The sequence below is a fragment of the Motacilla alba genome, chromosome 5 (assembly GCF_015832195.1).
Source record: "Motacilla alba alba isolate MOTALB_02 chromosome 5, Motacilla_alba_V1.0_pri, whole genome shotgun sequence".
Classification (NCBI taxonomy): domain Eukaryota; kingdom Metazoa; phylum Chordata; class Aves; order Passeriformes; family Motacillidae; genus Motacilla; species Motacilla alba.
The window spans coordinates 28,554,639-28,568,840 of record NC_052020.1 but is presented as its reverse complement, the minus strand read 5'-3'; the positions used below and the strand labels follow the sequence as shown (position 1 = coordinate 28,568,840).

General features: G+C 45.2%; 1 protein-coding gene across 4 annotated transcripts in view; it reads left to right on the top strand.

The window, feature by feature from the left end:
* PLEKHD1 (pleckstrin homology and coiled-coil domain containing D1) overlaps positions 1-14,202 on the top strand; it is a 32,763-nt gene that overhangs the window by 8,455 nt on the left and 10,106 nt on the right. For 3 of the 4 annotated variants that reach the window (XM_038138322.1, XM_038138321.1, XM_038138323.1), the window contains 5 exons: positions 3,275-3,368; positions 4,285-4,374; positions 4,892-4,968; positions 9,723-9,814; positions 12,543-12,595. In XM_038138322.1, the coding sequence (XP_037994250.1) occupies positions 3,275-3,368; positions 4,285-4,374; positions 4,892-4,968; positions 9,723-9,814; positions 12,543-12,595 (406 nt within the window). Of the gene's footprint in view, positions 1-969; positions 1,022-3,274; positions 3,369-4,284; positions 4,375-4,891; positions 4,969-9,722; positions 9,815-12,542; positions 12,596-14,202 lie in introns of all 4 variants that reach the window. The other variant, XM_038138324.1, reaches the window with a different exon arrangement.

The window sequence follows — 14,202 nt, the reverse complement described above, 5'->3', positions numbered from 1 at the left end:
CCAGCCTGTCTCACCTCTCACACCTTTGCCGGTGTTCTCCAAGGTTTTGAGCTCTGCTCTGTTTCTAAATTGCTTCTTTTTTGGGTTCTTGTTTGTGTTCAAAATCTTCCCCTGCCTTTACAGCACTCTCTTTTCTCCTGCTGCCACATCTGTGCCTAATCCAGACACATGTTCAGTGTGTCCAGTCCTCCAACCACAATCCTAACTGGGTGTCTCTCCCCATTCTCCCTTGACCATCTTTTCCCTTTCTGCTCTTACTCACCTGGCTGCTGCTTTTGTCTTCAACCTGCTCTTAAGTCTTGTAACTCTCTCCTCTATTATTTCACTTCATCCCTCCTTTCTGCTGTATCAATTGCCCCTGGATTGTTGCAGGGAGACTTTGTCCTGAAGGTCATTTAAAGTGATGGTCTTAGTTGATCTGGTGTTGCTTTTCGGGTAAGGATAGATGAGGGAATATGATCTGAGCATAAATACATTATATGCACAAGCTAACCAGATTTTCAATGTTTTTCCTTCTTTATTTGCAGTGGGATTTTGTTCTTCTTATTTTTAAAACTCTTATTTGTGTATTTTCATTCGAAATCCCCACATTTTCTCTCCACATCTGTGAGGTCAGGGATCTAAAATTTTATTTATCTGTGAGAGACATATCGATTTTCAGAGATTTGTGCTATGTTTTGTTCCTATTTTTGCTTTGATTTTGGTTTCCATTGAAGCATAATCTATAATATGAGGATTATGAGCACTGAGCAATAAAAAGTATGTAACAAACTAAACCCTGGGTTTAACTGGGGGATAACATTTAGATTTAAAAATCACACAGAGTTAAAGATCAATATCTTTACCTGTCTGGCAAATGTTTCTTGATATTAGTCAGACTGAAAGGAGTGTTGAAAGTGATGATTTGACTTTCTGTTTCATGTGGTGTGTTGACTTTTGGCATCTCTAGATTCATACTTGTGCCCACAGTATCTGGTTGCCTCTGACTCACTGGACCAAGCACAGGCCATTGGGCAGGCAGGTTTGTTCTTTTAAGATGTTATTTCTGTATTAATTATGCAGATAATGCAACATTTCTCTCTAAAAAATGAAGTCCTGCTTGAACTAAGCATAGAGTTGGAGAAAACAGAAAGATGCAGCTACTCAAAGGAAAACTTTCTTCTAGAGTTAATGACCAGAGGTGTAAGGAAAAACTAATCAGGAAGGCACAAGGCTGCTGTTCACAGAAGTGATGTGGACAGGAGGAACCAGGAACAAGTCTTGTCTGCTCTCTGGAGATCTCTGATGTCTGCCTTGGCAAAGTCCCTGCTTCTCCCCACCTCTGATGTCAACATGAACAGTTATAGACGAGAGGGCAAGGAGAAGAAAAAAACTGGGGAACAATAACTGCTGCTGGTGTTTGTATGTTCTGAAGATTTCTGGATATAAATATACACCTGTTCAATGACTGTCACGTTCAAACACTTTGGAGAAGGTATAAAGTGGTCCAGAGCTTGAGTTTGCTGCAGACTTTGAGAAGTTTAGCTTTGTTCTTTTATTGCCCCAAGAACCTGTGGTCTGTTTCCATGGCATTTGGCAATTTCATCTGAGTTGCCAGAGCCATGGCAGAAGAGCAAGAGACAGAAGCCAATGGAAGCAGTAAAGTTTTCACCCAAGTAAAATAATGCTAATAATAATTATTAATAATTATATATAATATTTTATTATGATTATGATAAATCTCTGCCAGCTTCAACATCATTCTTTAGCTTTGAAAATAAACTGGTACCAGATTGCTGTGCTCATCTGTACTGGAGGCAGGACTTGGCTCCATCTGACATCCCATCCACTTCAGGAGAGGACTGGGGCAGGATGGGGGCACATGAAGGCATTAGAATTGTCCTTGTGGATCAGCCCTCGGCCTGTAGCCCATTACTAATGGTGGCTCCAAGGAAAGGTGCAGCAATGCCCAGGCTGCACAAGGTCTGGGCATTGCCTGCACTGCCTACAGAGGTCTTCTCTTATTCCCTCCCAGAAACAGGAGGGTTTCTTGGAAATGTTCTTATTACTCACAGAAATGGCTTATCCTTTCCAGTTTCCTCATGATCTCTTGTCCTCAGGACCACATGAAAGTGATTTACACAGCTGTGTTTTGTGAAGTGTAAAAAGGCATTTTTAAATAATTTTCACCTTTTTGCCTTTCACTTTCTTTCCAAATCCCTCTTTCTCGTGTCAGAAAATAGGTACAGAGCAATACATTTTCTTTGTCATTTACTCTTTTGAAACCTCCCTACTATACTTGTCCCCATTTTTTTTTTTTCAGCTGCTCTTCATAATTTTTGAGTGCTGCAGAGATTTAGACCAAATTGCAACTAAGTCAGGTATCTCTCCCCTGTACCACTGCCTGCAGAGTATGTGCAACCTCAATTTTTGAAGAGAGGAGGGACCCTCTCAGGGGCATTTCAAAAATCCAAATAAGTTAAAGGTGGCACTCCTTTAATCATAATTTTGAGGACACACTCCAGTAAGTTAGAGGCTTGGCTTACAGAAGCTGTGATATTTTGTGGTTACTATACAATCATCACCAGAGCATACCTAAGGCTAAGTGAGCAGAACAAGGCCTATTTTAATGTTACACGTATGAGAAAAAAAAAAATCAATTTCCTTTGTAGTTGTGAAGGTCAGTGACAGGAGAGTTTGCCAGGTGCTTGGTTTAAAAATATCTCTCAAATTTATTTCTGCTCCTGAGTGCTTTGGTGGCCAGTTTTTGCCTCAAGAGTCACTTGGGGATGCTAGGCTGTGTTTCTCTGTTAGACTGGAAACACTTCCCTCTGGCTTGTGCTGAGATGGGAGGGAAGAGGGTGGCAGGCAGCATATTGCAAAATGAGCAATGGTTGGTCGTAGCCCATGCAAGAGACCCTTGAATAAAAGAGCAGCTCTCTCCAGCTGGTTGAATTCAACACGTGAGCTAGAGAGGGCCAAAAAGGTACCAACAGTCTGTGGCCCTGCCTGGGGCACAGAGTGCTGTCCCAGTGCCCTGTGAGCATGTGCTTTGCCCTCAGCTGTGGTGGGTGCCTGCTGGGGTGAACTGCAAGCACAAAGTCCTTGAACTTGGCACATGCTGTTAAGCACCAGCTCTTGGCTGTGAGCAGAAGTGAGGCGCCTCACCTTAGTCTTAGGTGGGAGTAGTAAACTCTCCTGCTCAGAAAGCAGCTTCAGTGAGGTGGAGATTTTCTTGTGCTGTGAACCACAATGCCCATTTCACCAGAATGTATTTCCCTTCTCTGTCTTAAAGGTTCTTCATCATTAAGGAAAGCTTCCTGCTGTACTATGCTGAGAGTGAGAAGAAGAGTTTTGAAAGCAATAAATACTTCAATATCCATCCCAAGGTGAGCAGTGTTTGCACAAGGAAGGAGTTATTCTGTTTCTAGCATTCCCTCCCCTTTCCTTTATGGGCCCAGCATGTGATGAAGAGGTAAGTCCCAGACATCTCACAGGTTCAGGAAAGCCTCAAAAGAGAAGGAATCATGTTGGTACCTTTTCAGGATATTTAATAATTCAGCAGGCATATGATTTCTATTTTTTTTTTACCTGATAGTAGATATATTCCCTTATTTTCATGATCTAATCAACTAATATTGTGGCTATAAAAATAACATTGGCAAAGCCAGTGATGGGGCTAAGAGCTCCATTTGGCTCTTTTTCCTAACCTGTACTTGTGCTTGGCAGCACCTAATGGCCCACCTGCCCTCAGTACCTGAGTGGCCACTGTAGCTCTGCTGCCTGGAGCCCCAGGGGACCCTGTGCTCGGAGCTGCTTTTGTCCTCTGTAGCCCCTGCAGGCTGAAGTACCACATGAGCTTCCAAAGGTGCTGATTCCACCCATCCTGGTTGTCCCAGTCAGCTGCCTGCCTGCCCCACACAGCACTGTGGGGTTTGACTGCTGTTAGTGACTGCAATGGAGGCACAGCCTCTCTCATGATAACACTCTGACACTGCAATGTTTGCCCCTCTTGGGAGATCACTTTCTTCTTGATGGAACAGTTTCTGCTTCCATGTTCTAGCTCACAGCTTTCCCTCCATGCTGAAGGCAGGACTGCCATCCTTACCTTCTTCCAGATTCTGGCTGAGAGTTTCCTGGTGGTGATGGGAGTCTCTCTGCTTTGCAGGAACTGTGTGTATTGCACCTCCTGGGGTAGCCAAGGCAGGACAGGGGCCAACAAAGTGTCTGAAAGTTCAGCTTCTGGTTAGTTGTTAGTTGTACTTGATTTTTCTGACTGATTAGAGTGCTCTGGTTTATCTCTAGGGTGTTATACCCCTGGGAGGCTGCATTGTGGAGCCTAAAGAAGAGGCCAACATGCCTTATGCCATAAAGATCTCTCATGAAGACTTCCATGTAAGTAGATTTCTTTTCTTCTAAAAAGCTCCAAACACCACAGAACAGGTTAATGCTGATGAGCAGAGCTGGACTGGCAGACTTTTCCCTCCCCACCAAGGTATGCCTACCCTCTCTGGATGGACTATCCTGAGGGCAAGGGTGACTTCGCATCCCAAGTCCCCTCAAGACTTTGCTGCTGTTGCTTTGACAACCAACAAGGAAACTTGCACTTTCTGACCCCGGGTTTTATGATCCTAGCAGACCAGTGGACAGATTCCCAGGAGCCCTAGAGCCCCTGTTGCCCTATCAGTGTTATTCCTGCTGTGGCTGTTTGCTGTGTGCACACTTCCCAGTGGGTGGTAGGCCTAGGTTGTATTTGCTCCTGTGTGATGCTGCTGTGGAGGTGGAAGGCTGTGGTGGGCTCTCCTCCCACCACAGCTGTGTCCAGTTCATGCCATGACTGCACAGAGGTGAATAAGGCACCAGCCTCTCTAATCTGGGTTTTTTTCCCCTCCCTTCCCCTCACCTCTTCCAGGGGAACATTGTTCTAGCAGCTGAATCAGAGTTTGAGCAGGCTCAGTGGCTGGAGATGCTACAGGAGTCTGGAAAAGTGTAAGCTCCTTTCTATTCCTTATTTGCTTTGATCTGCTCTGTAGATGTATAAAGGCTAAAGAGGAACAAGCCTGACTAGTAGGGCCATGGGGAGTGAGACAAGCTTCTCAAAAACAGTGAGAGCTTTACTTACCTCCTGGATGCATCCTTTCTAAAGGGGAGTGCTCTAAAACTGATGCAAATCTTCCCACCTTGTTGTGCAGTGTGTGTGTGCAGTGTTGTTCTCTGCTTAGCACCCCAGGCTGTCATCTGCCAAATGCTGACACACTGAGTTCCATCTGCTATGCCCCTCTTCTGCCTCAGAGAGGGGGAATCCTCCTGGTCCATTTTGTGTAGGAAGCAAGGTTTGCAGGCTTGACAGAAGTGGGGGTCAGACAACCCTCCATATGAATTTGGGGTAAAGTAAGAGCAGAACAGGCAAGACATGAAGCTAGTGAGCAGCTGCCCATGTGGCTCTATGTCCTGCAATGAGTAGGGACCTCACCAGCAGGATTCTGATCAATAATGGTAATTGTGATGCAGTTCCGTGTCCGTGGGGTGTGCATTCCTTCTGGCCACATCTGTGGGTGCTCAGGCCATGCAGCAGCAGGATTTGGCCTTTCCAAACAGTTTAATTGTGAAATACAGAGGCAGCCTAAATCCCAGGAGAGGCAGAGTTAGCAAAGCATTTCCAGCCCACCTGCAGGGGTGAGAGGGTTTGATTGCTCTCTGCATTCAGTACTGGTTCACACTCTGCTGAGAATGCTGGACAGAGATTTGCAGTTTGCTGCCCTCCAGCTCTGCAATCCCCCAGCACCCAGGAGCTTGACAGTGCAACGAGCAGCTGCCCTGCAAAACCAGAGCAGTCTCCTTCTAAATCTCAGCAGATGCAGGAAGAGATAACACTAAAACAGGGATTTGACTTTTGCAAATGAGATATAGGAACTTCCTGGGTTTGTAGGGCAGAGCCTACCATTCAGCTCTGAGGCTTAAAGCAATGAGCATTTTGCTCTGCCCTTCGGCTGCATTATAACATGTGTGGTCTCTTATCACTGTAGGGACAGAAGCTGTTTAACTTGCAATACCAATGTGTGCATGTATGTGTACGTGCTAAGGCAATATCTCAGTTAATTTCAATGTTGTGAGGCTCAAAATGTAAATTTGTAATTGATGAGGAACCTAACGCTATGGTGGAGCAGCCCAAGCCAAGCTCTGTGCTGCCACAGCGTGCTTGGCTGTGGTGCTGGGGCAAGCTGTTCCCTCCATGGTAGTGTATGAACTGCAACACAAAGCTGTCCATGAAGTTTCATGGGAGCAGGAGTCCCGTGGCACTCAAGACCCATGGCAGAGGTTGGCCACCCCCTTGGCACGAGCAGCCTTGGCTGCTGCAGAGGAGAAGTGACAGACACACAGCCCTGGAGCAGTTTGGAGATTTTTGTTGAATAGCACAGGTCTGCCCTTGCCTTTGCCAATGTTAAGATCAACTATTGCCAAGGGCAATAATTTGGGACCAAGTTCATCTTTCAGGTGTGTATGGGAGGGAATTAGGAGGGCGGCACAACTTTGGACAGGTACACGTAAGTAAGTCCTGCACTGTTGCATTTGTCACAGAGCCAGCCTTTTCTCTAGCCCATGCTTTAATATTCCAGCAGTAGCATTTAAAACAGAAGCTAGAAGGGGCTGCTATCATACAGCAGACCACCTGCACCTAGTTGAAAATCCACCTGAGAACCTTTCCTCCCCTCTGTGCTTCTGTTCCTGCATCAGAGAATGATGCAGCTCCAGTGGCTGTCTCATCAGGGCTGATGGTAGCCTGCGAGGAAAAGCATGGATTATGTGATTTGACGGGGTCAGGTTGGGAGCTCAACAGCAGTCAGAAAGGCCAGCATGGGCCAATAAACTGATCTGCAGTGAATAGAAAAGGTACAAGAATACAGTTGAATTATTCTAGGCACTTATAATGTTCTTCTGTTCCTAGATGGAGATTGTACTGCCAATGGCATCACAGCACTTGCCTGGGATCATCCTGCTGATTTCATAATTACTTAAAGTTGACCAAAAAAGCCCAACAAAAAAGCAAAAACCCACAAACAAACAACTTTAAAAGAAAAAAAAAAAACAAACCACAAACCCTAAAAGAAAAGGCGCCCAATCCCAAAACAAACTCCACAAACTCCACAGAGATATGGACATAGGCAAAGCAGGAAAAACAAATCCAGGCTGGGAAGTATCCTCTCTCCTTTGTTTCAATTTTGTCCACTGCCTCTTTGCATCTGAGGTGGATCACGTGTATGTGCCTGCACAGCTGGTTATTGCCTCCACCAGCTGTATGCTTGGTGATCCCTTCAGTTCTTCCCTCCTTCCCAAGCCTCCTGCCCTGATAGGGAAATGGCTTATTCAATGCAGAGGGGAACTGATGGCATCCCCAGACTTCCAAAATGTTGTGGCTTGGACTTACCACACTTGCCAGATTGTTAAAGCTTTTTGGAAGTGCACAAAGCCCTGACTCCCAGACTGCCAGGCTCTCTTCCCACCCAGAGAGGCTTTGCTGCTGCAAAAGGGGCACACGTAACCTCCCTCTGTCCACAGCAGCATTCCCTGAACTGGTAGAAAGTAAACTTGGTGGGCAATGCAGGAGAAAAAAACTAACATAGTGCTTACATCCTGTGGACTATAAAGTGCTAATTGTCTCCAAAAATTGGCTGTGGGTGCTACCAAGAAAGGTAAAATGCAGCGAAAGCTAAAGAGATATTCCCAGTGCTGCAGAAGGACTGGAACAGAGAGTGATTGAGGTGTATATGTGATGGTGATTCTCCACAGCTTTGGGGTTGTTTTTTTTTTTTTTCAGGCAGGGTCTTTCTACTTGTCCTATGAGCCTTCCTGGCCCTGTGCTTTCCAATACTTTAAGCAATGTAGCTTTTTCTGATGAAAACTCACTTGGCAAGAAATACAAAATAAAAGAAGCTCTTGCTTGCCCCTCAGCTGAAGGTACCTCATAGCCTGGTACCTCCCTGTAGCTCTGGTTACACCAGCACTGGTGCCAGCAGATGTAAGAATAAAAGCTTAAATGTTACATGGTGATCCAAGTGCATTTTCAAAGTCACACAGCAGCGGGTGCAGTAACCTTTGAGTAATAGACAGGGAAATGTCTTGTTAGTCTGGGGAAGGGAGGGAGCACTGAAAAGGTGAATCTGTAAACAGACACCTTAAAGGCTACAGATGTTTTGAAACCCTCCATGTAATCATATGATAAACTCTGCCATTCCCCCCACTCCCATCTTGACCTGTTTGCTTCTCTGGGATCAGATTTGTCCTGTAACAGGGAATGTTAGTGAGAAAACACATTCACACCCACACGTTCTCACTCAAGATGAAGATGTCTACCTGTGGGCAAAACAGCACCTTTTAAATTAGTGTTCTAATTTTCTCTCTACTTTGGAAATAGCCTCATTAGCTGACAAGAAACACATATATCTGCAAAGAGCTTGGGCTGCTGGAGCTGTGAGCTGCCTGGTCCCTGGGGTGGTGTGTGTTTAATTTATTCGTCTGGCTTTTATAAGAGACAAAAGTACAGCTTGCCTTGAAGTTGGAGATTGCCAAATTAACAGTTTCCAAAAAGCTACAATTTCAAATCGTTCACAAAGAGGCCTGGTACAGGAAGCTTTACAGATATTTAATATTTATAAGATCCTTTAGGATTTAACAAAGATGGCAGAATTTCTGGGCAACAATTGCTGTTCCTGTATGCCCATCTATATAAGCATATTGGAATCAATTTTAGGTATGTTTTAATGTTATGCATTTTATATGTGTAGACTTTTTTCTAATGAAACATGAATAGAAGTGAGCAGCAAACTCCATTTCTGGTTCTATTTTTGGTTTTCCTGTGTGCTTGTCCTTGATGTTTAATATCTGTATTAAAGCCTAGCCTGTCTGTGAACTCAATCAGTAATGGGTGTCTGCTCCACAGGCCCTTTTTAAAGCTTTGCTTCATAAAGTGTTTAAGAGACCTTGAGATCCTCTGGCCAGTGGCCCTACAATAACACAAGGTGCTCATTGAATATGCCTGCTTCCTTTAACATTCCCTACTTGCCAGCATATTGTCTGGCTTTTATCTCTGGTTCTTCTTGGTCAGGAAAAAGCACTTGACTCACAGCGTAGGGCCAGACACTAAGTCATAGTGGCTTACAGCTTTAGCAGAGGAGGGGTTGATTGCTTCCAGGATGGATGATAGATACCAGAAAGACTGAAGGTAAAAGGCCTTAGGAAGGATTCAAGAAGTGTTTGAAGTCTGAAGGGGAAGAGTGACTCTAACAGCAAAATATTGGGAAGGCTGCAAAAAAGAATGTTGCTGGCAGTGGGAAGTTAAGTTATTAGAGTTAAAAGTTCTGAAGTCTGTAATTTAAAGGGTTCCAGGTACATCCTGTTGCAGTTGGAAGCTATGAATGTGCTGGATTGGTCTTGAGAGCCCTCAAAATTCAGCTCAGTGTAGAAATCTCCAAAACACTGGAAAAAAAATTTGAATAGCTATTCAAATGTGTGGTGTTGATGTACAGTCCATGTATTAAAAAAAAAAAGGAGAAAAAAATAAAATTACTGAATGCCAGGGAAATTTCTCCAATTCATTTGTGGAGAAAAATTTTAAAGAATCATGGTCCCAGCTGATGAGAGTCTGCATGTTTGAATTCCTTGGTAGTTTGCTAGGCTGAGTCCCCTGCCCTAGTCCATGGGACCCTTAGCTCTCACATTGCCTGCTTTGTGTCTGCTCTCCCTAGGACCTGGAAGAATGCCCAACTGGGAGAAGCCATGATCGAGAGCCTGGAAGCTCAAGGACTACAGCTGGCCAAGGAGAAACAGGAATATTTAGGTAGGAAACTCTTACTTTGAAAAGCCATAAAGGCCAAAATAGTAATTTTGCTTTTCCTGGAGTAGTCAGTGTGGTCAAGCCAAGCAGCTACAGGTTTTCTCTGGATGAAGCTTTTGAGCAGTCAGCAGCTGAAATTCGGGTCTGAAGGGAGTCAAAACATGCAAAAGTTAAGGTGGGATCTGAACATCTGTGTGGAGTCTGAAGGAGGAACGTGCTTTACCCAACATGCAGCAGTCCTCCCTGGCTCGTCTGAACAAACATTTGCCACCCCTGAGAGGTTTGGATATGCTGGTTTCAGCTGCTCACAGGCAAACAGACAATACCTTTGTCTCCCTCAATCAGACAGGACTGATACTTCTGAGGTTGGTCGCAGCTCTTCATACATGGGTTTTCTTCACCTAGCTGGTGTTTTATTTAGTCTTACTCTGCTTGATCTTTGCGCTTGCTGACACTGTTCATTTTGGAAGTGGGAGCATTTACACGGGCTTGTTTGAGGTATCTAATGGCAGTGGCTAATTTGTCAGTGCTCTCTCTGTGGACAGTGGAGAAATAACAGATGAACCTGAAATAATGTAGGTATGAAGAAAGGTAGATTATGTAATCCAGTCCCCTATTTAGGAGCCAGCCTGCATGGCCTGATACCTTGGATGCTCTGACTGCCTTGGGAGGTCCAGTTATCTCTTCCCCTCATTGCCTATAGGAAGAGCCAAGGGATAGTAGCCCTTTTAGCCCAGATGCCCTCTAAGTTACAGCATTCCCCAGGTTTAAGAGACCTTCTGACCTGGGGGCTGTGGGTCACAAGTGTGGGTCCAGTGACTTGCTGGAGAGTATCTGCTTTAGATAAGACAGCAGAAATTTGGTTGCTTCAGGTTGGTGATGCCTTGAGCAGGGGCTCATGGTATCTACTCCTAACTGTCAAGCCACTGGAGGAATCTTGAGGAGCTTTTGGCATTTCTGCATCCACGCTGATCAGGGCTGATCTCAGCATATGGTCTCATATGTAGCAGTGATCATAGCTCAAGGATCAAGGCATGTTTACTCTGTTGATCTGAACCCCATTCACCCATGTGAGGTGATGGATGGGCTCGTACATGACGCAGGCAGGGAGAAGTGGTTCCACACTTGACAGAGGAACAACAGCAGATGCTGAGAGGAGAACCTGAAGGGACACAAATAGGAGGAAAATTAGAACCAGGAAAGTTTCATCAAAACATTATTTTGCAACCACCAGAGCAAACGAAAGGGCTTTAAAGACTATAGAGCTCTTTATTATGATAAAAGAAAAGGTGGTGGAGAAATAGAGGAATACACTTCTGTGGCAAACAGGAGATATTTGGAATACAAAATACATATTTCACTGGGTTCTTTGGTCCATGACAAGAACATTCAGAGCTGGTCAATTGTCACAGTTGGTTACTTTCTTTTGACATTTACTGTCTATTTCTGTCTAAGTGCTAAGGCTTCTGCCTCATTAGCTTTACCTTCAATGATCTGTGTCCATCCTGTAGTCAAGCTTTGAGGTCAGGCACTGTTCCTGGAAGCAGGTCAAGGTTCTCTGGAGGAACACTGCTCTGAGCAATTTCTTGAATCCACACTGAGTTATCTTCCACCCAGCTGGGATCCAGGTTTCACTGTCAGACATGGACATTACAGAAGGCCATCAGGTCCAGGGCTTGGGCCCCCTAGGAGGGGCAGAAGAGGGAAGGTGGGAGAGCCTCTGTAATTACAGTGCATCTGTGCTGGGCTCTGGCCTGGAGGAAGAGGGGGAGAGTGGGAAAGGTAGGCAGCAGTGGTGTTCAGCAGAGCTTTGGTAATGTAATACTATTTCTCTGGCACCAGGAGCCCAGCTCTGGGCAGGAGGTAGAGGTCTGCATTCCTCCTAGAAGAAGTAATGCTGCCAGCAGCAGTAACCTTGTCAGGTCCTCAGTACCAGGGAAACCAGTAGCACCACAGTCACCTCTCTAGAGGAAGACAGAAATGCTCCAGTCAATCTGCCCCAGCTCCAGTGGCAGCCAGGTGGCAGAGCTGAGAGCTAAACCCGAGGCTTGACCACGAGAAGCGTTTCTGTCTGGGTTCCTGTAAACCTGGCTAAGAGCTGCCAGAGGTGCATCAGGCTGCAGGGTGAGGACCAGAGCGCAGCCTCTGCTGGGCGTGTGTGTCTTCAGCAGACAAGAACAACTGATATTGAGGGGAACTGCTCTGTGCAGCAGAAGTTTTGTGGCTAAGTTAGGGATTGGCTGGGACATCCCAAGGTGACAGTAGGAAGCTGGCAGTGCTGCCCAAGAGGGCTAAGGAGAGGATGATGGGCTAGGTAGGTGAGCTGCAGGAAAACTGACTGCTGCTACATGTTGTGTGATGCTCTGCACTCACTTGACCTTTCTGTGCCTTGTTCCTTATCTGTGAAGCAGAGATAAGAGTATTTTTCTGATTCATCTGGAGGATGGTGAAGGATGGTTCATTAATGCTCTTTAAGAACATTGAGAGGAAACCTTAGAAGGAGTACAAAGCAATGTGCTTGTTTAGTTGATTAAGTTATTTGGCAGGAGGGAAGTTACAGAACATCCCATTAGTGCCATCTCAGCCTTTGGAGCCTCCCAGACAGATACACACAAAGGAATAGAGAGTGCTGCATTTTCAAGCTTCAAAAAGTCGGTGTTTCTTCTCTGTAAATATCCCGAGGATATAAAATGCTTTTCTCTGTGCTTGGACTTTCTTTGTGTGCTTGCAGATAAACTTATGGAAGAAACGGAGGAGCTATGTCTGCAGAGGGAGCAAAAAGAGGTGAGTTCATCACCAGCCACTTTCCTTTAACTGCCCTGTGGCAGTGCTGGGAGGTTGGGACTTGTTGGTTTGAAGGCATGTTCAGGGAGAGAGGCTTGTGGAGGCACAAGGATCTCCAGCCAACCTCTGGGTCCTGTGGACGAAGAGAGGAATAAGACCTGTGCCATGAGATGGGTCATGGAGAGGTACCTCTCCTCCCTTTCCCTGTTACTTTCCATGCAGCAAGTTTGTCTTTATGACTCCAGGAGGACCAGGGAGGAAGATCAAATGAAATTCATACTCACTGGATTGAATTACACAACTGTTATTTGGCAGATTCAGGAAGATTGTGGCAATTAAGACCCATCTCCACAGTTAGAAAGCAAGTAAACAAATATTGTTCTAGCATAGAGATACTGTTGTGAGAAACAAGGAGCACAAAAAACAATGTGGTTTGTTCTTTGGACACAACAGAGATGGGGAGAATAAAAAGTGTTGCGCTAGGGAAAAATCAAGAGAGCACTCCCTTAGATTGACTATTATACCTTAATTTACCTTAGAATAGAATGGTTTGGGTTGAAAAGGACCTTAAAGATCATCTCGTTCCAACTCCCCTGCCATGGACAGGGAGGGACATCCACTAAGCCAGGTTGCTTTATCAAGTTTATCATTGCTTTTCAAACTATTCCTAGATTATAATTGCTTAATACAATAAAAGTAGCACATCCTTATATTTACTGATCCAAATCTATTCCGATTTTTACAGCACCATCATAAAGTCATGGCAGGATAGCTGTGCAAATGGATTGTCCCATCACACTGTTGGAAAGTCTGCATGATACGGACTACCATGTCACAACATTGCAAAGTGCCTCGTGCTCTTTTCCAGTTAATCCAAAATGACTGCTGCCTCTCCTTAGGAAAAGATGGCAATACTGACCTAGGCTTCTCAGGCCTATATTTTTATTGCATATATTTCTGGAGAGCTAAAATCCAAAAGTGGCTTGGACACTTGCTTAGGGCTAAGCTCCTTTTGCCTTTGCAGAGAGACATCTCCCTCTGGTGAGATGGTGAGCTAGCCTGCTGCACAGCCCATGGCCACAGGGGGACAAATGACCTTGTCTGAAGATCTTGGAACAAATCTCTGCTCTTCCAAAGCCATGCACAGTAACTCCATTGCCTGCAAAGAGCAGATGGGGCTGGGTTAGTTTGAAGGAATTTGGTGCTGTGAAGGGCTGAATGCAGAGCTCACTGAATTGTGGTTTGACCTCTGGGAGCCTGAAGGCTTCAGAGCAGTACGTTGGGAAAGCAGCTCAAACTGTGTACCTGCACCCTGGAGCAAGAGTCTTATTATGAATTTATTCAGTGCCAGCACTGTTCTGTGACTGGCATGGGCCTGTAGCAAGAGTTCTGCACAGCAACTATGGCTGCAAGGGCACCTGACCAGGAGAGGGACCCTTGCTGAATTTTGGTTTTATCAGCACAAAGATAGTGACAGGCTGATTAAACTATGGAAAGCTGTAACTGAACGGTTTGTGTTTTCCTGCCCCAGTGGGGGTCAGAAGAAAGGCTGAGCTGGTAGAAGTATCACACTTCAGGCACAGAAATTCTGGGGCTGCTGCATACTT